The sequence below is a fragment of the Cyanistes caeruleus genome, chromosome 13 (genome assembly GCF_971803275.1).
Source record: "Cyanistes caeruleus chromosome 13, bCyaCae1.hap1.1, whole genome shotgun sequence".
In the NCBI taxonomy this organism is placed as follows: domain Eukaryota; kingdom Metazoa; phylum Chordata; class Aves; order Passeriformes; family Paridae; genus Cyanistes; species Cyanistes caeruleus.
Window position 1 is genome coordinate 2,034,555 of NC_141713.1, and position 22,360 is coordinate 2,056,914.

The 22,360-nt window shown below is 42.4% G+C and overlaps 1 protein-coding gene across 50 annotated transcripts in view; it reads left to right on the forward strand.

Moving 5' to 3' along the window:
* MEGF11 (multiple EGF like domains 11) overlaps nt 1-22,360 on the forward strand; it is a 255,052-nt gene that overhangs the window by 61,567 nt on the left and 171,125 nt on the right. For 43 of the 50 annotated variants that reach the window (XR_015275703.1, XR_015275718.1, XR_015275705.1 and 40 more), the window contains 3 exons: nt 806-929; nt 2,943-3,044; nt 4,561-4,661. Coding sequence is in view for 31 of the 50 variants with exons in the window: in XM_086848746.1 (XP_086704872.1) it covers nt 814-929; nt 2,943-3,044; nt 4,561-4,661 (319 nt within the window). In the remaining 19 variants the exon portion in view is untranslated. Of the gene's footprint in view, nt 1-805; nt 930-2,942; nt 3,045-4,560; nt 4,662-17,332; nt 18,000-22,360 lie in introns of those variants that run through there. The other 7 variants (XR_015275712.1, XM_086848757.1, XM_086848760.1 and 4 more) reach the window with 3 other exon arrangements.

Consider the following 22,360-nt stretch of genomic DNA (forward strand, 5'->3'; position numbering starts at 1 on the left):
TTACAGATTAACACCTCTAATGCTGTTACCAAAAAAGCAATTTTATTTTCTATCTATTTTGAATTTTTGAATTTTTGACTGGTGTCATTGGAGACTTCTAGGCCAACACCAAACTTTGGTTTCAAAGCCCCAAGCAGGTGTAAGTCAGTACATGTAACAGATGAACAGGAAGGTGATGAAGAGACCACACCCAGTGAATTTTGTACAATCTCTTTCCAACTTGAGTTCAAATATTATATTTCATGTTCAGTGTTCTGTGTAACGTGCCCCAATGCTCTGACCTCTGTAATTCTCAGTGCTTTCCCATCCAAGGCTTGAGGAGTGCATTGATTTTCCTTCCATCATGCAATAAGCACGAGTCTCACATCCAGCCCATACTGACACCTGTAAACCCCATTTAAATAAATCAAAGGGGGCATTTGGGTATTCTCCCTCTCGCCTGTAGGTTGATGGAAGAATAGATTGCTTTAATACCTCAGTGATTTATTTGTCAGTACAGACAGCCTATCATAAAAATAATCAGTATCAGAAATGTTCTTTGGAAGAATCATTGGGTCTATCAATATCTTGGGTGGCTTAATCATCAAATTCATTGCTTTTATTAGATTTAAATGTATAAATTCCTTTTAGAATGGATTTGAACTTTTAAAGCATTTTACTGCTTAGCTGATTGCTTTTTCAAGTATTTCAGTTTCTGAATAGCTCCCCAGTATTTGGATTTGCACAAAAGTAAGGAGGAAAAGGCCTGGAAAGATATTTTCTTCAAAATTGTCTTTAATGGCTCTACTTTCTTCTCTTTATCTAGGTACAACAATGGTGGCACATGTGCTGTTCCAGTGGATTCTGAGAGGGCTTATTCTGACTTTTCTGCTGAAAACTACTCTGTCCCTAAATCCAGATGATCCAAATGTTTGTAGTCACTGGGAAAGGTAATGTGTAACCTGCCAGTTTTTATTCTTTTACCATCCATCTCAGATTTTTTTACATTTACAAGGCAAGCTGAGAGCCATAATTTGCTAAATACCACCACATCTCAGAAAAGAGCACAGATTTACTTTAAGAAATAGTACTTCTGAGTGCCTTGGGGGTTTGGTTCATCCCAAGGCTACAGCTATTGGCCAGATCCTCCTGTGCCCTTTGGGAAGCTCCTCTAGATTCTGAGCGACAGGAGTGCACTGAAGTGTTTGCATTTATCATGGAGAGACCCACAGAAATCCTGGCCTTGTTCTGGCCTGCATTTTTCTGCTTGTTGTCCAGTAAGAAAGTTTGAAGCCCTTCCTGCTGTAACATCCAGGCTGGTTTTGTCTAGCCTGAACTTTGGGGCTCTTCCTGCCAAATTCGTGTCGACATCAAAGAGTGAACAAAAGTGAACTGAACATGAAAGGCCCTGGAATTTCTTGTTCTCTCTATTGTTCCAGTGTCCTGGTCCTAAAAGTAGATCTGAGCAGGCCAGTTCCTGTGAGCACAGAGAAACCCACAGCCTTTGATGGGGCTCACACTCACACAGGGGCTGTTTGCAGAGGCTAAAGGTCCTGCACTTCTCAGTTTAACCTGCCAAATTTCCAGTTCTGCTCTCTGGTTCAATTCCACACAAATCTGAATTGCTGTACACTTCAGCAAAATATACCCCGTAACAAAGGTAAAAATAGAATCATATTTAATGGCTATGTTTTGAGGCCTTAATTAGAGAATTAACTCTTTGTAGATAATGCAACTGCAAAGCAAAGACCGTACAGGAAGAGGATTTTGCAGTCTGCGTGCTGGAAGTGCATTCAGAGCACAGGAATAAAATATTGATTTTGTCTGAAGAAAGTCAGCAACCTAGAGACCCAATCAAGGAGAAACAAAAATTAAATACCAAAATTGATTGGTTGTACTGACCAAGATGACTTTGTTAGTTAGATGTTAATAAATCAAAGGGAAAAGATTGTTAGGGCTATTGCTGGATAATAAACGGGATCGTAAAATAATCATTGAGATTTGCAAGTGTTACTGTCTTACATTAATAATGAGCAGTGTAAATATTTTATATTTTGGCATTAGCAGAAATAAAAACATTATTGTCAAACCCAGCAAACAGTGACAGAGGGCAAAGCAACATCCAGGGGAACCTTGGCTTGTCTAGAAGGGACACAACAAGCAGGGCAGGAACAGCCCAATCTTCGATTTCAAACCAGTCAGCCCCTCCAAGCAAATACCTTGGTATTAGCTTGTGGGTGCAATCTCCCAGGGCTTAATCACATCTGCAGTCCTGCTGATGAGAGGGAAATCAGCTGCAGAATTAAGACAATCGATATAATGAGTGACCCAGAGATCTAGCTCCTGGGTCTTGACCTGCCTGGGGTGATTTGTGTATTGTTCTCTGGAGATATTGTAGATCTGACAAAGTGGAGCCTGTGTCCAGATCAGCCCCTGAGAGAGGAGTCCCCTGAGCAGTGCACACACCTGCTATGGGGCACTGCTCTGCCATGGCTGAGCCCAACATGAGATCTGGGTTCCTGTACCATGGGAATCAATAGTGAACACAGAACCTGTTGCATGGCTAAGTGGTGTTTTGGGAAGATTGCTCAGTTCTTGCTAATATTGGAGCTCTGTGATTTCTCATCAAATTGCCCAGATTTTGTCCATATACATTCACTTTTTCACCTTCTAAATTTTCATGAATTTTAATAATATTTGTTTTTTTCCTAAAAGAGAATGGTTTATTGCTCACAGCGATATCCTATGCCTATATCAGCCATGAAGCCAAGCTTTTCCAACCTTTTCAGGAAGAGGTCTAGCTGAAGGAAGCCCTTTTCTGCTCTTTGCTGATACCCAGAGTTTCTAAGACTGTTGATATAAATATGTTTCATACTGGGGTTCCATGAGCAACAGATCCAGGGAACTGCAGCTTTTCATGTGGCCCTAAACAGGCTCTCACCTCCTTCCTTGTCCACTCACAGCTACGCCGTGACCGTGCAGGAATCTTACGCTCATCCCTTTGACCAGATCTATTACACACGATGCACAGACATCCTCAACTGGTTCAAGTGCACCAGGCACAGGTAAGAACTAATCCTCAGAAGCCTGAGCTCCCTTCTGCCTTTTCATCTCCTCACACACCTCTTGTTTATCCAAATGTTTGTGGTGCTCCAATAGAGATGTGTACACAAAGATGTGTTTTAGGACAGGAATTCCAGGGTATTGAATAGAAATACAGAGATTTTTGCCTGAAGTTTGAATGAGATCAGTGACAGTCAGTCCCTCATGGGGCCATCCAGGAGAAAGTATCCTTCCACTGGCCCTGCCATGGGATTGGAAGTGTTTATTCCCTGACCATGCATAAGCAAATTCTGCTTTCCAAGTCATTGGTACATGTCCAGGTTTGTAAAAGTCCATAGGAAGTCCATGCACCTCTTAAATTGTGAATTATCAGGCATTTGAGGGTTAGTGATAATTAGAAATGGACCTGTGTTAGAATTAGAATTGCACCCAAATCTGCACTGAAAATCAGGTAAAATGAAGATTAGCCCATTTCTGGGACTGAATGAAAACTGCTACCAAGGAGTTAATTTTTCCCAGGCTGCAGGATATTGCTGTTATATTCATTCTGCTTCCAAAGTATCCTAATAAATATCCACTAATATTCTCAATCTTTTAAGGGGGTTTTAGAAGCCAGTTTGTATCTCAGCTCTCACTCATTCAGTTGCAAGCTGGCTGTCCCCACCATCCCAGCAGGACTGTGGCACTTGGCTTTTTAACTCCTGAGTTACAATGTTTGGAAGTGAACAGGGCTGCAGAGCTTTCTGGAATATTGTATAGATTGGAATGCAGCAGAGTAAATTCGATCCGTTTAAATAACACGAGGAACAATAGATTTTGTTCAATTGAGATAATTTCCATAAACTAGCAAAGCTGTTTTGAAGTGTTTGCTGTTAAATATGTAGTTAAATATTACTTTTCTAATGTGATATCCTTGCTATGAATAAACGTAGGAATGCTTCAGAATGCTAAACACCTTTTAACTTCTGTATTGTAGTGGGGAAAACAGGCTTTAAATACTGAACTGGGACTATAATGGCACTTTGCAAGGAATGAGTGCCTTGGAAGGGTTAGCAGGCAGGAACAAATCACCTGGGGTGAACTTCTCAAGTTGTGCATTGAGAGCAGTTGCCACTGTGGGAAGGTTTTTATGTAGCAGATGAGACAGTGGTCTCTGCAGAAGACTCTGTTCCTTCCATTGATGAGAGCTGACCTTGCTGATGTGCAAAAATAAATCATTTATTCTTGAAGAAGCTCCTTGCCCTTGCAGCAGGACTGGGAAAATGTTTTAAGACAGCAGCTGCCCCAGGAAGAGCTCCAGTGACTGTCACGAGCACAGTGTTTATAACACAAGTCATATTTCAAGCTTCAAAACAAGTATCGATTCCTACCTTATTGCGGCTTTTATTATCAAAAACCTTTCATGCATTTAAAAATAATTATTGAATGCTATCCTTACTATAATTTAACACAAATATCATGGCAGCAGGAGGCATTGATTTTCAATAGTGTCCAATGGTTTTGTGTTTTGTGGTGCAGGATCAGCTACAAGACCGCCTATCGCAGGGGGCTGCGCACGATGTACCGGCGACGCTCCCAGTGCTGCCCCGGCTACTACGAGAGCGGGGACTACTGCATACGTATGTACACATGGCACAATTCAAAGTGGGTTTTGGAGCAGCTGTAGATAAATTAAAGGCACTGGGGTTGATTTTCTGAGCTTTCAGCTGGCGCTGATCGCTGGCAGAATTGTGGGTACAGAATATTTTGGGGTGTTCTGGGTACGCGCATCTCAAGTAAGTAAGGGAAATTTGGCTGAAGTCATTGGGGAAGGAGTTAATGAAGTACCTTAGTGCCTTCTTGAATCAGAGCTTACTTTAGGGAGTAATTAATGCAAGTATTCACCAATTTTGAGGAATTAGGGGAACTGAAAACACTCAGGAATAAACTACCACATAATTTAAGCAGCAGTGTAAAGTTTCTGCCTCTTACCTTTGAAAGTCCTTACTTCGAGAGTTAAATGAGTTAAAATCTCATTTTCTTTCACAATGGTTCCTGTCAACAATTTAACTTTTTAAATCTCCTCAAATGTCAGAAGAACTTTCTCCCAACTACACTGTATAAATAAATACAGAGCTCTGGAGTGTTTTAGGTCAATATGGGAGGGGACAAAAACCAAAATGGATCTTTCAGCAATGCCTAAGAGCTTTGTTAATTAAAAATACTCTGTACTTTAGTGTCACATGTTTTCAGTATTGCAGCTTTCTGAGTGTTCTGCATGTGTGCAAAAGGAGAGTGGACATGGTTTCTCTTGTCTAGGTTTTGTGTTTTGAGATTATGACACAAGAAAAACACAAAGAGGTTTTGATCAGCATCAGAATCCAAATTTTATTAAAAGGTTTATAATGCCATGGAATACGTGTGAAAATGATAAAATTATCCAGCTAAATTCAAGTATCTTGGCACTGTGGTTTACAGCTATTTCTTTTTAGCTCTGTTGATATTTTTATCTGAGTTCCTGTGTTGGACTCATATTGTAATACATGAGCAGCTGAAAACCATGAATGGGCTCTGATCTCATTTTCAGTGACCTTTATGCCAAAGTTACATTAAGGGGGTTTGGACTGTGAAAAATCACCAGCCCTTTCAGATAAGACCTTAGAATTATTTTATAGAAAGTGTAATAATTTGATCTTTTGAAGTGCAAAATGCTGTTAGTCAAGTCCTGGAAAACATTAATTGCAACCTATTTTCTTTGCTGGAATCCTTCCTATGGTTAAGTATGTACCTACCTTCAAATACCTCAGGTGTCAATACCATATCAGCAGTTGTTCCACATACTTTTATTACAGTCTTGAACTTCACCACTCAGAATCCTGTCTGACACAGAGCATATTTATTATCACTTTTCTCCCTGCAATCTATCGATTTTTTTTTTTATTTTTAAATTGTTTTTTTTTAATTGCCATACTGTCACAACAATAAATCTCTCCAGACTTTCTGATTCTTTGAGGATATTAACATTTGTTTTCAAGTGGTTTTTTTTGTTGGTATTAGTGTTCTGCTGCCGCCAGGCAAATTTTATCTTCCTGTGGTGGAGAAACAGCATAGACTGATATTTTGCTAATGCAGAGCAGGCAGCAGGTATCTGGTCAGCCCAAGAGCCCCGTGTTTGACACAGAGCAGATAATAGTCACACTCTCTCTGCTGTTTACATGTGCAGGAGTCAGGTTCTTGTATTTCATTATCAGCCTGGTGTGTGCTCAGGGACATCTGCTCTCCGTCCTTCCCGGAGATCGGAGCAGCAACAGCCGAGAAGGAAATGATGTCAGGGAAGAAGTTCTCCATCATGATGGATTCCAGATGCTTGGACTTATTATTTTGCTACTACAAGTAGCCACACAGCAAAGAAAAACCCAAAACCAAACAAAAAACCTCCTTGCAATTCTCTGAGCCCTCAAGCAACAGTTTGGAGGCACAATATTTTGCTAATGGGATCCCTTTCGTGTCACCCCTTTTGTTTGTAACACATCAAGCCCTGATCCCATTTGTTATGTTTTGTTTTGTTTTGTTTTGTTTTGTTTTTTCCACAATATGTTCCTGTGCCAACAAGCAAATTCTCTCATTCATCATTCTTTGCAGTCAGCAGTGAATTCCATTTTCATTCCTGGAGGCACTTCTCTGCTTTTGCCTTTTTCCATCCCATTTCTTACTTCTCTTTAAACTGTTTTTTTTTTGTTTTTTTTAAAAAATTTTTCCTAATGATGCTGTCCAGTACTCCTGTCCCACGTTCCTCTAGACACATTCAGTGCTAATCCTCTAAAGGCAGCTGCTCCAGGAGTGGTCAGGACACAAAATTCCACTTTCCTGAGCTGTTCCTGGCAGGGAGAGAAGCTCCAGTCCTGCAGAGAGGGTTCTCCCCGCTCAGCCAGCCCTTTAAAATCCATTCCATTAGCAATCATGGAAGCCACTACAACATGGGGAGGAGGGATACATCCTGCAGTGAGTCTGATGATCAAAAGAAAGTTTGATTAAAAAACAGTGTGTAGATTAAAGGCTAATTGGTTCTTCTTTCATTAATAGCAGTCTTTATTTCTTGCAAAAGTTAAATAGCTTTGTAATTAACAGTGACATGTTTAGACTAGAGAGGGCTGAGTTTAAATCTCTATTAATGACTGTTTCTTGGATTTTAAAGCAGAAGTGAAGGCTTTCAGCTACTGTTTTGATCTTTTCCCTTCTCATTTACTAACTTTTAAAAGGATGTCAGATATATGGCTTTATCTTTGTCCTGTTGGGGTTTACTAAAAAGATTAAGTCTAATAAAATCTACCCTCAGTTCTAAATAACCATGTTGATCCAGAGCTTCTTGCTCTGCCACTTCTCTGATGTCTTCTTTTCCTTTTTGGCATCTACATGTGCTGCTGCCCCATAAAATCTGGAATTCAGGCACAAGGTCCAATAATTTAACTGGTTGCTGAGTAAATTATAGAACTGGTCAGCTCATTAACACTTAGGCTAAACGGTTTTTGGGTATGAAGTTGTCTTTGTGCCTCCAAAGGGCTTGAAATATTTTGGGGTTGCAGTGGTATTCAAAAAATCTCTCCTGAGAAATGCTGCAAATGCACATCTGCATTTTTTTCCCCTTTACTGATATCTTAGAAATGTTGTTACCATTGTGGGAGCTTTGCAAAACGATTCCCCTTCTCTGAATGTTCTTACACTTGACAGAGCTTTTCCCTGAGCTGTCCCTGAAAACAAACAGCACAGTCTGGGCAGTAAATCAGAGCAGCTATGATTTACTGTACTTTGTATGCTAAGGTAAGCTTTTGGCAGAGCAAATGCATAAACTGCAGAAAATCTTTTTTTAAACAACCACAGGGTTCAACTGCCCTTCAAGGTTTTTGTAAGGATGTTTTAAAATTATATTGCCTAGATTAGTATCTGTGGTAGATAAAGCAGCTTTGAATACTTTGCTGCTGAAAAAAAAAAAAAAAGGGAAAAAGAATATTACATGGTTCTTTTGTGCTCTTTAGCCTGTGAGAAGATGGTAATTGAATAGTTCCCTTTAAGAATATGTCAGGTGGAAAGATGCCCTGTGTGCTAAATGGATGCATTTTTGTCTGAGAGACCAACGCTTTGTTCGGTCTGTCCATTTTAATCTTATTCTTGCACGACAGATTTGTACAGAGGAGACACTTCTTGTGGGGAACAAAGGGTCAGAGACCTGACATCAGAGGGCAGCAGATGGGACTCTGAGCAGCAGCTACTGCCAGCTGGCTTTTGGGCAGAAAAGCACCAACCACAAAACAAAAAGTTGGGAATTCACCTTTTCTTCACAGATTGAGTTGAGCTTTTAAGTGTTTTCTTCACTCTCCTACCTTACTCTCTTTTTCTAATGTCTAAATCTATGCAATGTGACAGGATGTAATAATGACAGGATTAATGATTTAACAATCTGATTTGCTGCCATTTATCTGTCTTTCAAACCTGCCAAAATTCAGTAGAGTTATAGATTGACCATTTCATGGTGCTTTCCTTTCTTGGCCAAGATATTATTGATCTCAGATTGTTTCTCAACATTCAGCTTTCCACATTACAATTGTCACAAGCATCAGCAGGGCTCCCTGACTTTGACAAATCTTTTTCTAGAGAAATTGTTGGTCTCACTGGTCGAATTTCAGTTTTTACCTACAGAGGTATTTCCCTCAGGCCAGAGGTTGGGGGCATTATTGTATTTACATGTATTTATTTACCCAGCTTTTCTTCTCACCTTTGGTTGATGCCTTTAATGAATTTCAAAAACAAATGAGAAATGTTCTTTTAATAGCTGACTTGGGGAAATTATGCAAATACGAGGCCTGTTTGTTTTCAGGAGTTTAAATAATGTTTCATAAATTCTGTAATTGCAATAGCCACGCCAGCTTCCTAGTGTGATGTGTGCATTTATAGTGCAGCCATATGAACATTCCCACCTCAGGACTGCATTCCCATTTACAGGGCTCTGTGTCTAGTGCAGTTTTTGTATTCTTTGACAAGGCTGCCTTATTGGAGCCATATGGTTGGATTGTTAAACATCTGTAGCATAGGAGTAACAATTCCAGAGCTTCCTGCCATCTGGATGAATTACAATCCCTGCAATTCCACGCATATGTTCCAGCAGCACACCGACACCACAGTCGAGTGTGCTCATGATGAGAAGAAAAAGAATGGCTTGTGTGATCAGTGCAAAAGTTCTACACTCCTAGAAAACGTTGAATCAGCGGCTTAAACTTCCTGAATATTCATAATGTTTGTTCATATGTCAGATTTGTTGATTTTTTTTTCTCTTTATAAGGCAGTAGCTCGTTAGCATTGTAGAAGAAATGTTGTCCCCTACTTGTCACCTCAATTTTAAATTCCTTGTGGTGAGCATTCCTGTAACTTGAAAATACATTGTTTGAAAGCTGCTGGACTTTTAAAATACACTTTTCTTATCTTTATAGACACACATTAAAGCCAGTGCTGGTGCTTTCTGTGAGAGCCTTACTGTTACATTATTCAAGTACAGAGTTCTGTACATCAATAATGCAACCTAAATTAGGGGAAATGCTATAGCAGGACATAGATACTTCCTATCAGGGGACATTCTTTTTCTCTGTCTGATTTGGGATCTGTGACAGCGAGAAAATGGTGTGGAAGGCCTTTCTGCATATAGTTATTAATTATAGAATTGAAATGACAGTAGGAGTCACTTTGAAATTTCTCCCTTTATATGCATTGGAGATGACTCCATACATCTTTTCCCAGTGAAGAACATAGGGAAAATTATTTGAATCCTTTGTTCCCATCTGAAGGGAACCTGAGAGGAAATGGGCCTTTCCTTGTTCATTCAGAACCTCTTGTGCCACAGGAGTGTGAGGGCAAAGGGACACCAGCCCTACAAGCAGGTCAGTTCAGCTGGTGACTCAGATGGAACCAGTGGGTGGCTGTTTAGCCTAAAGACACTGGAGAGACCCCCTGGATGGGAAAGTGAAAAGGTCAGTTCTCATCTCTCATCCATCATTTTCTGTTTGCACTCAGCCTCTGGGTGCTGAGGGATTTGCAAAGATGCTGCTGGGGAGCAGTAATGAAATAAGGGAAGGACTTCTGGAAGCAGTGCAGGAGAAGGAGGAGAAACAAAATGCTCATATAAAGGAATGAAAATAGCATAAAGTTAAAAAGGAGGGAATGCTGAAGCTATATAATGTCTCAAGGGGCTTAATAAATATCAGAGGAAAGATTATGCAGACATTATGGTTGGAAAAAGATTTAGACTGTTGCTAGTGTAGCAGAAAAAGCTTTTCTGGCTGCTTTAGGCAGTCTCTGTTGGATCAGTATAAAAGCACACTGGGATTGCAGACACAGAAGGAGGCACTGGATCCAGAGCTCCTCATGGTGCTCATGCTAATGGCCTGGATGGCTGGGAGCTTCAGCAGGATCAAGAAAAAAAGCACAGGAACCATAGATGTGATTCATTGTTCAGTTCAAAGAAAGAGCCGTGCAAAGTTTAGTCCATTAATTTGCTCTCTTTTAGCAAAGTCAGGCTGGTCCCCAGCTGCTCTAAATCAGCACAGATCCACCAGGGTGTGTCTGGGTGCCCTTCCAAATCCTGCTCCTGCTGGGATGCACCCCAGAGTGGTTCATGGCAGTGTGCACTGATCCTGCATGGCCTGGAGGGCACCAGGGCTATTCCATGGTGGCTTTGTGACCCAACCATCCCCGTGCTGCTGGCATCCATTCACTTGCACAGAATAAAAACAGGCCCTGTGCATCCCAGGGATGAATGGGGGTATGGACATACAGAGCATTTGCTGTTTCTGGAATTATGAAGACATGAAATTCGAGATGATTTTCCTCTCCAAAACAGTTTGCAGTTCATGAGTAGTCCAGGCATGTGGTGAGCCAGGTTAACTCATGGAAATCAATAGGGTCATAAAGAAGACAAATGTGTGAAATGGAACAGATTTAAAATTGAAATTGGAATAATAAGATGGTTTGGGTTGGAAAGGACCTTAAAGGCCAGCTTGTTCCAACCCACAAGTTGTTTTCTTGATAACTCCTTTACAACCTTCTCCCATTAATAGATTTCTCTTGTGCTCTGGAGAAGTTTTAAAGCCTAGCAGAAAAGGAAGGAAAGGTAGAGAGAGGAAAAGAAGTTACCTAAATTGAGATGGCCTTTAAAAAAGAGCTCCTGATGTACATACAAAATCTGAGATAGCATCTCTTTCTGTTTCCTTTCTGTATTCCTCTGGCTGTGACCTTCCCTGAGCAGTTCCCACACGAACTCTGGATGTCTGGGAAGCCACCAGTCAGATGTGGGGGACCATTATGCCAGTTCTCAGTGGCCCTTTCCTCCTTTCTAGGCTTCTTACAGACTGAAAATGTAAATAAAACTGAATCACTGACACTGCAAGAACAGCTGAAGTGCTACAATAGAATGATAACACATGGTAACATGTGATAAGATATAGTAACACATTGCTAACACATTATCATGGATTATAACATGTGATAACATGTGAATAACATGATAACACACAATATAATGGGATAAAATATGAGAACATGTGATAACACATGATAACATAGCAGGGGTGTGGGTTAACCCAGTGCCTCCTCCCTCCCTGATCCCCACATCCCCTGGGATGGGAGAAGAGGAAAGAAGAGTCAAAGAAGGAAAACTTCTGTATTGAGATAAAACAAATGTGAATGATCCTGAGGAGCAGAGAAAGCCTCAGTGCTGTGCCAGCACAGCTCAGCAGTAGCTGAAATGTCAGCATGGTCAGTGTTGGTTTGGTCACCAACCTAAACCACAGCATGATCCAAGCTGAGAGGAGTTAACCCCATCCCAGCCAGCCCAGTACAGCCAGCCAGCCTGCAGGCAATAAAACACTCATCAATATATCCTCAGGAAATCTCCTTCTGGTTTTTCTTTGTCTTTCCACCTCTTGGTTTCAGTAGTGGTGTGGGAGCACTTTGGAAGCTGGAGTGAACCACTCCAAGTGTTTTTGTCTCTGTTCAGAAGGTTGGGAAGGACGAGCTGGTGCTGGCAGTTGTCTGGGCTGGCTGAGGCTTTGTGTTCCTTGCTCCTGCCACCCTCTGCTCTCACAGCCTTTTATAGCAACAGCCATGGATGCCCTAAATACGGCAACCTGGGCAAGCAGGAGGAGGCATTTGGCTACCTGGGTGCACTTACTTCCAGCTCAGCTACTCCCCATCTCCTCTAGCACAGGAATGAGAGTGGCTGGAAGCGTTTGGCAGATGGAATTTGGCCCAGAGTATACAGTGCTTTCAATCATCTTCCTGTGCATAATGTGCATTTCTTTTATGTGAACTTTTGGAATGCCTGTCTGTAATTATTCCATCCTTTTAGCAGTGCCTCTGAACAATACCAATGGCATTCACACAGGGAATACCATGTGAGCCTGACATAAGAAATACCATTCCAGGCACATGGTGTGATCCTGTGCAGGGCCAGGAGCTGGAATTCAATGATCCTTGTGGGTTCTTTCCTGCTCTGAGCTTCTGTGGTTCTAGGATTCTATTAATCTACTTGTGTTTATTGATGTTAGTTTCTAAAACACTGGTTGACTCCTGGGAGTGGGTTTGCTGGGTGGGAATTTAAATAAGTAGTCATTCCCTTTGTTCCCAATTAACTTTGGGTTAATTGGTTTTATCCTACTATGAGATGTATTCCACATCTCATAGTAGGATAAAGATATATTGTTCCACGGATATTTTGCAACTGCATCCATTTCTGGTGGAGACTATGAAAAAAAGGCAGTTACTCTGGAGCTTAGTGCAAACTGACAGTGCTCTGTTATGGAAGAAGTCTTGAAAATTTGTAGAAAGCAATCACTTATGTTAAAATATCAAATACTTAAAACTCTGAAACATAAATCGTTTAGACCAAAATGTAAAATTATTAAGATGCCAAATTGTGCAGAAAATCACTCTGAGACTTTGGAAAAGGAGTCATTTCTTCCTCTTGAACCTACAACTTTGCAGCAGGAGCCTGGATATCAAACAGGGTGAGTGCTCCAATTTCCATCACCCTGGGTGAGAATTGTGGCTGTGCACCATTTCTGAGTGGTGTTAACATCCCACAGTAATTAATGATCTGCAGAGTGAGTTCATGGAATCCTGGAATGCTTTGGGTTGAAGGGACCTTAAATCCCATCCCATTCTGCCCCTGCCATGGGCAGGAACACCTCCCACTGTCCCAGGCTGCTCCAAGCCCCAGTGTCCAACCTGGCCTTGGACATTCCAGGGATCCAGGGGCAGCCACAGCTGCTCTGGGCACCCTGTGCCAGGGCCTCCTCACCCTCCCAGGGAACAATTCCTTCCCAATATCCCACCAAACCCTGCCCTGTGACAACTGAAGTTGCTGATTGTGAAGGGAAATTCTTCATGGGACAAGGGAAACAAAAGTGTGGGAGGGCACAGTGGGTAACAGGAGTGAACTAAAGGTGCCCAGAGGGCACACAATGGAAATTTTGTATTTGCAATAGAGTCAGTTGGCAAATCAGTTTTCATTTCTAGTTCCTTAATTGTTCTGAGGGAAAGAAGATGATGTCGGCTGGAAAAGCATCTGTTAACACTCGATACTTAGTACAGGGAAGGGGATTAATCAGATGTCAAAAAGCTAATCAGGGACAGAGCTCTTCTAAGCAGCCATGGAGCCATCCTTTAGAAGCTGATGTGCTTGGAACTGTGTCTATAGACACTCCCTTTTCCTCTCTGTGTCAGGATTACAGCATTCCCCTTCACATTGTGTGCTGTTGCACTTACTTTCCATTTTAATAGAGGGGTTTTAAGGCTCCCAAGGGAGATTTTTCATGCAGCTTCAGTCCCTTGCAGATTTGATCACAAAACGTTTTTGAATAGTTTGTCTTAAGCTCAGTATTTCTAACATACGTATTCACTTTTGGAAACCTCACTTTCTCTGATACAGTAAGTCAAGAGGAGCTATTTAATCAATCTATCTAACCCCAAACCTTTTCTTCTTTCTATCAAGATTTTTCCTTTCTGAATGCTGTGATTTACTTTTATTGCTGTGGTGTCCAGAAATCCATGGACAAAACTAGAAAATGGCCTTGCTTCACAAAGCTTACATTGTAAATATGTAAATTGAGTCAAACAAAGAAATCTTTTTCTGATTAAAAATAAAAAAAAAATGTGTATGAAACACATTATATGGAGACTGGTAAAGAAATAGAACCTTTTCAGGTTTTGTGCTGTGCACAAAAGCTCTGCTGTAGCAGATCTCTGGTACAGATCTTGGATCTGATGTCACCACACCTGCATTCATAGGTGTCATGTTTTAACAATGTACAACTTAAATAAAATTCCATTTCAAAGCATTACCAAAAGCATCTAAAAATACGTCTTCACCAAATATTGCCAATGCTATGCCCTATTTACCTTATTATTAACAGTAGCCCTCTTCAGTAGTTTCTGATAATGTAGGAAAAAGTTTTTGTTTCCAGCTCCCATCTTGTATCTCCAGGCCACAGTGTAAATCCTGGGAATTGGAAAGTGCATTTTACTGTGTGCCATTAATAGAAAGTTTCTCAGGACATTCAACATCCAGAAACTGGGCTTGATCCTAAATCAGCTGAACTTCTGCAACCTGGAGTAGGTGACAAGAAGTTTAAATGAGTGGCTCGAGATAAGAATCAACCCCCACCATTACATAAAAAGTTTCCTGTGTTGTCTTTTTTGCTGTGAAACACATTGCTGTGATTCCTTTTGAAATGTGAGAGAAGTGAAAGGAGAGTCTGCATTTAAATGTTCCATCCCCAGGAACGTTAGTGTAGCTTACACACAAGCATGGTCTTCAAACAGAGCACAGTCTGTCCTTGATTTCAGCAGGGTCACCTTCACTTGCGCTGTGGGCCTTGGTTTAAAGTGAAATCTGAAATGTGTTGGCCCTCTGGGACCTGTGCCTGCCCTCAAGGATGGATTTGCCTTTAGAAATTTGTCCATATTCGTCCTGTTTTGGTGAGAAACAAATAAAGGATTGTTGTTAGATTGACTTGATAAATTTTGGAATAAGAATGAAGATTTTGTTTGAAATATGGATAATTTATTCAATTTGCTACAGGACTAAAAGTTTTCTAGGAACAGCTGTGTAATTTGGTTTTATTAAGTGTTGCATTGCCTAGCAAAGTCAGCCAGAAGCATCATGCAGGCCAGATGTCTTCATCCATCTACTTTTGATCTTTTAGGAACTCCATTTTTGATGCCTCCATCCTCACTCTAACACACAGCACACACTCTGTACCTATGAAAATCAATCAGCAGTGGAGCTGTGTCATTTGCTGTCAGAAAATAGAATTTTCTTGGCATGAGACCCACAACTCAGGGCAAGTCAGTAATCAGAGAACTACGGACATGTAGCAAGGCCACCAGATTTAAAAATAAATGTATCACAGGCTGATGGAATTTGTACACGAAGAAATTCAATCAATGCCCTGAGTGGGTAACCTGTAGCAAAATATGCAAGTGCTGTGATTTTGAGGTGATTTCCAGATATAAATGTTTCCAATTATAAATGTGTGAGGGTTTTTTCTGATAATGGCTCATTTTCTTTGACATTTTTCCATGTGCTTCCTGTCTCACTGTTTAAATCAAACAGTTCCTCAGCCAGTCTTGGAGCCTGTAAATTCCTGGTCTCTTGGGTTGTTACAGTCACAGGAGGAAAGCAGAGGTGACTGTGGCACAAAGCAAAGCAGTGGTACTGTACTGGTGGAATTTCTATGGTGAGGCTGGAAATAACCCCCAGCAGTTGAGTTTCAGCCAGTTCTGCCACATCTCTCACCTCTCCATCTATCATTACTTCTCACCTTCCTCACCTGCAGGGCACTGTGTGTTCCTCCAGTCTTTCTATGATGGAAATGTTTGGGATTTACCACTTTTAGCTAATTTGCAGCTTTGTACTTCACACCTGGCAGCTCATGTTCCATTGCAGCACAACTCCCAGGAGAGTTCAGACTGCAGGCAAAGTTACCCAGGAGTGGAGAAGGGGCATTCCTGCCTCTGTGCTGGGTGTGGTTTGCCCTCCCAGGTAGTTTGATAGGCCAGGTTATGCTTTCTCTTCTGGTAGGTTTGGCTGCTGCTCCACAGATTGGCAGGAAGGCTGGAAGGACCAGGGATTTTAGGTACAAGCTTCTCCTCTATTCCCAACCTGTCAGGAATTTAATTTCCTCAGGCAACAACAAAGAAATCCCCTGGAGTTAAGAATGGAATGATGGGGGGGAACTTTTGCTGGTTTTGGCACTTCTGTCCTCAAAAAACCTGGAGCTTCCTGCAGGCAAAGCCTATCTGACTGCATTTGGTTTTGTAGGAGTGAGGTCTCCTAGGCCATGTACAGAGAGAATGAAGAACCGTGCCAAGAGTAAATGTTAATATTTCTGCATTGCTTAGGAAAAGACAGTGCTGCTCTTTCTGAAGGTGCCACACAGAGCACAATTTACAGACAAATTAAGTTTGTTGGTTGGATGAATCAAGTTCCAGTGGAAAATTAACAAGTGAAAATGTATTCCCTACAAATTGCTGGGAAGAGTTGGTCAATTTACCAAAATGGAAGGAATAGACAGAGGGCACAGGAGGGGAAAAAGCTTTCCAGGGTCACAGATTCTGCTCTGCTGATTCAGGATCTCCCTTAACCTCATTAACAGTTTGAACTAGTGCTAATGATTGTTTTGAACCCTGAGTGAGGCAATGGGAAATCATTTACCAGAAAATGCTAAATGCTGAAATTGTCCCACAAAATAATATTGTATTAGAACATTGATCAGCAGAATTGATCTCAGTGTAACTCTTTCCTCTCATCATGGCAGAATGCAATGATTATTTCTACTTGAAACAATGACAGAAAATGCATAAAATCAGTTGCAGGCTCAAAGGATTACAGTCATCAATATTTAGCTGATCCCTGATGAGTTCTCTCTGGGCTCCAATTCACTTCTGTGAAGGCAATGAGAAATTCTGAGCCTTAAAACCGTGTCTTGTTTTGAAAGACCGGTGTCTGCCAAGCAAGGGGGGGATCTCCCTTGAAATGGAGAACATGACCCCTTTCCCTCTGAACTATTATAACTTTGAAATTACGGGGCTTTCAGGCAAGGATATGCGGAAAGAAATAACAATTCTTTACTGTGTATATGTAAAACAAAGCAAACAAACAGCAGCGACAGAGCACAAACGCAGTCCCAGCTCCTCCCGGTGCAGCCCCTCGCTGCAGTTCCTTTCGCAGCCGCAGGGGGCGCTGCTGGCTCCCAGCCAGGCTGGGGGGGACGCTCTGGTTCCTCCCCGCCGCCAGGGGGCGCTGCTGGCTCCCGGCCGGGTGGGGCAGGCTCGCTGGTTCCTCCCCGCCGCCAGGGGGCGCTGTGGCGCGGGCGCAGCCGCGGTTCCCCCTCACGCGGTGATGGCGGGCTGGACGGAGAAAGGGGCTGCGGCAGGAACCTGGGTAGGAGGGCAGGGATGAGCAGACCCCAGAGTAGCAAATGAGATGTATCAGCAACTCTGTAGCTGTAGCAGGAACTGTGGGGAGTCTGCCAGGCAGTGCAGTGAAAAACTTGGGGTAGTGGCAGAGAAATGGCAGGCCTGGGCAGCGGCAGCCCAGCTCCTGAACATGGCCAGGAGAGGCTCCTCTGGAGGTGGAAGGGGCTCAGGGTCCCAGGGGTTCCCTTGAGGCACCCAAGAAGCTGAGAGTCCCTTTTTTTAGTGAGGTAGGGTGTTAATAAAGTTCCAGTGCATCAACTGCTTCCACAAGCAGAGCTTCACTCACGGTAGGAGCAGACAGCAGGAGACAGACCCTCGAAGTTGTGGTGAATTCTCCTCACAGTGAGTGCAGCCTGTCTCCCCATCGATGCCAAGAACGAAGAGCTATGTGCAGCCCCTTCCCCCAGCTCAAAATCTCATGGTATCTCTGCCGTTCCAGAGAGAAAACCTCCCAGGTAAGAGAATAGCCAGCTGCAGCCTTCTCCCACCTTGGCCATTTTGTTGCCCTCTTTAAATAGTGGTTGTTATTGTCTCTTAGCAACAGATGGGACAAAATTCCATGAGAGAAAGAAACAAAAGGAAAAAATCCTGACTCCCAACAAACTGATAAGGGATTTCTGAGTTACTGATAAGGGATTTGGGAGTTTGACTCAGAGGGTCAAGATTTCACCAGGAGGAATTTCTCTCTGCCCCAAGGTCAAGCCCAAGCTCTGGTGTGTCCTGATTCCTCTGGAGCCCTGGGGCTGAGCAGGCATCCCTGTGTGGATGTCTCTGACCTTGGTCTGAGGTGTGAGTTAGTCAGGAGCTGTTTGGATCAATCATTGTCTTTCTTGCAGAATTTGCCTCCTTCGTACACTTAACCCCCTCCTGCCTTTGCACCCACTCCATTGGCTGGAGCTGAGCTGTGACTTTATCTCCAGAGTAAGGGATCAGTGCTGCTCTTACCTAGCCCGGTAACCTGTCCATTTTGCAGGGCAGATGCACTCGAGTGCTCAGAGTCCCTCAGTGCCTTCCTGCCATCCCTTTCTGTGCCTTCAACTCCTGCACTTGTTATTAACACAGCCAAAGGTACAACAGAGTTCAGCTTCCTGACCCCAGTCGTGCTCTCTGACATTTGCTGCGATGAGGAGGCTGCTCTGCAGCTCTCGCTCAGACAGCACTAAATGCTGAGTGCTATCTCCCATTCCCTCTCTCCACCAGAGCAGATGAAACCAATGGGGCATCAAAATGCCACAAAGACTCTGTTAAATGTATGATTACCCCGATGTCTCCTTTTGCAGGCTCTAAACTTCTCTGTCACTGTCACTATTTTATGGTCAGTGATGCGATGCCATTCCTGTCTCAGGGATGTGCTGCTCCAGCTCAGCTGTTCCTCAGAACCAACCAGACTGGGATTCCAAATTGTGCTCCACCGGTCTCAGGGCACACAGAACAAGTGACAGTCTCTTCCCTACCCTGCCCTTCCCCTGGCACAGTTTACTTCCCTATTCACTCCCTAGGGTAAGGCCTAAAGCAATATTTTGCAGCATGGACTGGAGGAGGTTCTCATCAGTGCCAGCTCCTCAAGTGGCAGTAAATTGTGAGCATTCCTCCTGAATGGCCCTTGGAGTCTGAAACATTGAGATCTGGCCGGGATTATTCCAGGACCCCTAAACTAGTCCATGTCACAAGGCTGGGACACTCAAGAATGTGTGAAGCTCTGAGTTCACCTCAATAGTGATCAGAGCCCCAGGTTGCTGTTTACCTGCTGATAGAAAGGGTAAAGAAACAAGCATGGAGTTTGTGCTTATTAACAAATCTTCATGTCCCAGCAAATGGATAGAGGGATTTACTGATCTGTTGTCAGTGATGACACTGACACATGTCAGATTCTGCTCTTGGGAAAAGACAAAATCCTCAAATTGGATCTCCACAGTTCTTTTACTTCAGACATTCACAAGTCATGTCTGGCCTAATCCCTGAGCTTTGGCCAGGTGTCAAAACAGAGGATAACACAACCTGGAACAGATCAATACCTCACTGAGGCAATGGTCACAGATCTCCATGTCCCAGGCAACAAAAAGGCCATTGATTCTGTTCTGATTGCATTGATGCTGAGTGTCTAATTCCAAATCTGCAAAAGAAGTGCTGGAATTGCACCTACAGGAAAAGGAGCTGATCTTGTGACCCATTGATGTTATCTGCTCTGCATCAGTCTCATCTTTCCTGTGCTCACATTGATCTCTTTGGGTTTGTGTTTTTCACTGGTACTTTCATGGGAAGATGAAAAAGAAGGGTTGCCATGCACTGAAACAATAAATTCCTCAAAGCCTGAGCAGGCTTCAAGATCTCTTCATCTTTGGAAGCTGCTAAACCTTGCATGAAAGTGCTTTCCAAGGTGATAAATTAATGGATGTATCCTGAGTGATGACCACAGAAATAGACATTAAGCAATGCAAAGAGCTATTATCCCACTTCATTGAAGCAATTATCCAGGAAACCATCAAATCAGCTTGATACCTGATGGAAAGTCAGTGATTTAGGGAGGAAATCATCCATTCCACAAATAAGCAATAATCTAAGAATGAGGAAAACCTACCTGGATGCATTAGCTATAGTCATCTTTCTTGTGCTATCAAACCTCCCTCTCCTGAGCACAGGCAAGAGAATCCAGCCAAAAGCTGACTACAGGCTTATCTAATGAAGCTGATATTGTAGACTCAGCACAAGCTGGACCTGGGCCAGTACATTAAGATGGAAGTACCAGAGAGGCCCTGAGTGAATAGATTCCTAATGGATAAGGAGCAAGAATCTTTTTCATCTTTTTTCATCTGCTTTGACCTCTCTGCATTATCTGAAACCACTGGCCATAGGATAACAGCTATTTCACCTGACAAAATCATTCTTTACCCTAAAAGTGGCACAAGGGAATGGAGGAATGGGCTAAAATGGCCCAAATTGTTTCAGGGAGACGTATTAAATACTAAGGAAAACATCATTTTTTGCATTAAATTTCTGCTTTGTTTAGTCCAACAACTTTCAAGCATGGAGTGAACTGGTTAAATAATCTGAAGTTAAAATACCAGCAACATAAAAGAAAAAATGTATGTTTACCATTGGTTCACAGGAAATAAATGAAATTGGTCAGAGTTGGGGCAAGATGAGTGTACAGTGAAGAAAACGTGGCAGAGGTAAGACAGAGAAAAGAAGATACTCTGAGGCAATGACCTTGTGCCATGTGTGCAGTCCAAGTAAACCAGTTCATTCTGTGCAGTTCCAGGCGAGTGCCTGAATTTCTCATTGTGTCTCATAGCAGCATCCATATCTCCATTTAGCAATGTTTTCCATTATCATAATGTATCTACCGTTATTTATGCTTTCTGTCACCTCCTGGCTGCTCTATGATCCTGGGCAGGAATCCCACAGAGCCCAGGAAACTCCAGCGTGTACGGAATGCTCCGGCACTGCTCTCCAGCAGCACGCGCTGCCGTGAGCGAGCACAGCTCACGCAGCCTGATTTCTGTTCTGCTCTGGGTCCTTCACACTTTGTAATTATCCTGCTCTTTGTTTTGGAAATATTTTGCTTCTCTGGCACAGCAAAGTGGGACAATGGCAGATGGAAGTTGCCGGGTCGGTAGCTGTGAACTCCCACAGGTTCTAAGGACCACCACAAATGTTACCACACTTCAATGCAAGCACAAATTAGGCTGTTTGTGAGTCTGCATTTGTGAAATAAATGCACAGGTTATATTTTTAGACAACGAAATTTTTTCAAGTTAATCACTCCATACTAGTTTCCCTAGGATGAAACTCTTCCCTATGCACCTCAACCTCTGGGAAAGAGGCAGATTGTGGAGCTCAGTGGGTGCTGGCAGTCAGTGGGTGGATGATGCGATGAGCAGGGTATCACAGTGGGTGTAAAAACAGTTAAACCCTGCAACATCATAATTTGGGTCCATGCAGAGGAATGCAGCATCAAGGAAGACAGAGCAACTCTCCATCCCTGCTTTTGTCCGGGATGAATTCTCTGTGGTGCCCCTTAGCTGAAGGAACTCTGCAGTGGAAATATTCTGCAGTGTGCTCCACTGAGCTCTTTTCCTCATTGCAATATTCTGGCCACTTCACACCTTTGTGGAGAGGAGACACAGACAAACCATCTATCATATCTGAATTCAAATTCTGGGCAACAATTAAAGAATAAAGACTAGTGTTAGAGGAATCCATTTCTCTAATATCCATTCCTCAGTGCAGCCGTTTCAGGTGTGAAAAGAGTTTAATCTTTAGGTCTATTTCCCTGGGGATTGACCTTATATGTTAAAAAAAGGCCAGTCTGTAATTATAAAGTAAGTGATAAGCATCAAATGGATTGTTACAGAACCCTTTTGTTGCCTTTATTGCATGATAAGGAGCAGTTGCTGTGTAACCTTGAATGTGGGCAAATAACTCATGCTAAACACATTGCGACAAAGATGGCATTTTGGCAGGGCTTTGATGTAGGTCATTTTATTACCAGGCTGAATCAAACTACAAACTGATGTCAAACTCATGCCAAGAATGCTAATAATACACTGATCAATGAGGTGCTGGATTGCTCAAGTGAAGTGGTTGAGGGAAAATGCAGACATAAAAAGTCTGGAATTCCAAAGGTTGAAGTGCTTGAGCTATTATACTGGGAGGAATTATATTCCTTGCATTAGGACAAGTTTTCTTTACTCCAGGGGCTGAGTGTTGAACAGGACAGTGTCAGAAAGTATATACTTATCTTTATTTTTCTTGACCTTTATGTGCAAGTAATTTTTATAGTTCCATTAACTAGTAAGATCATTTGCAAACCACT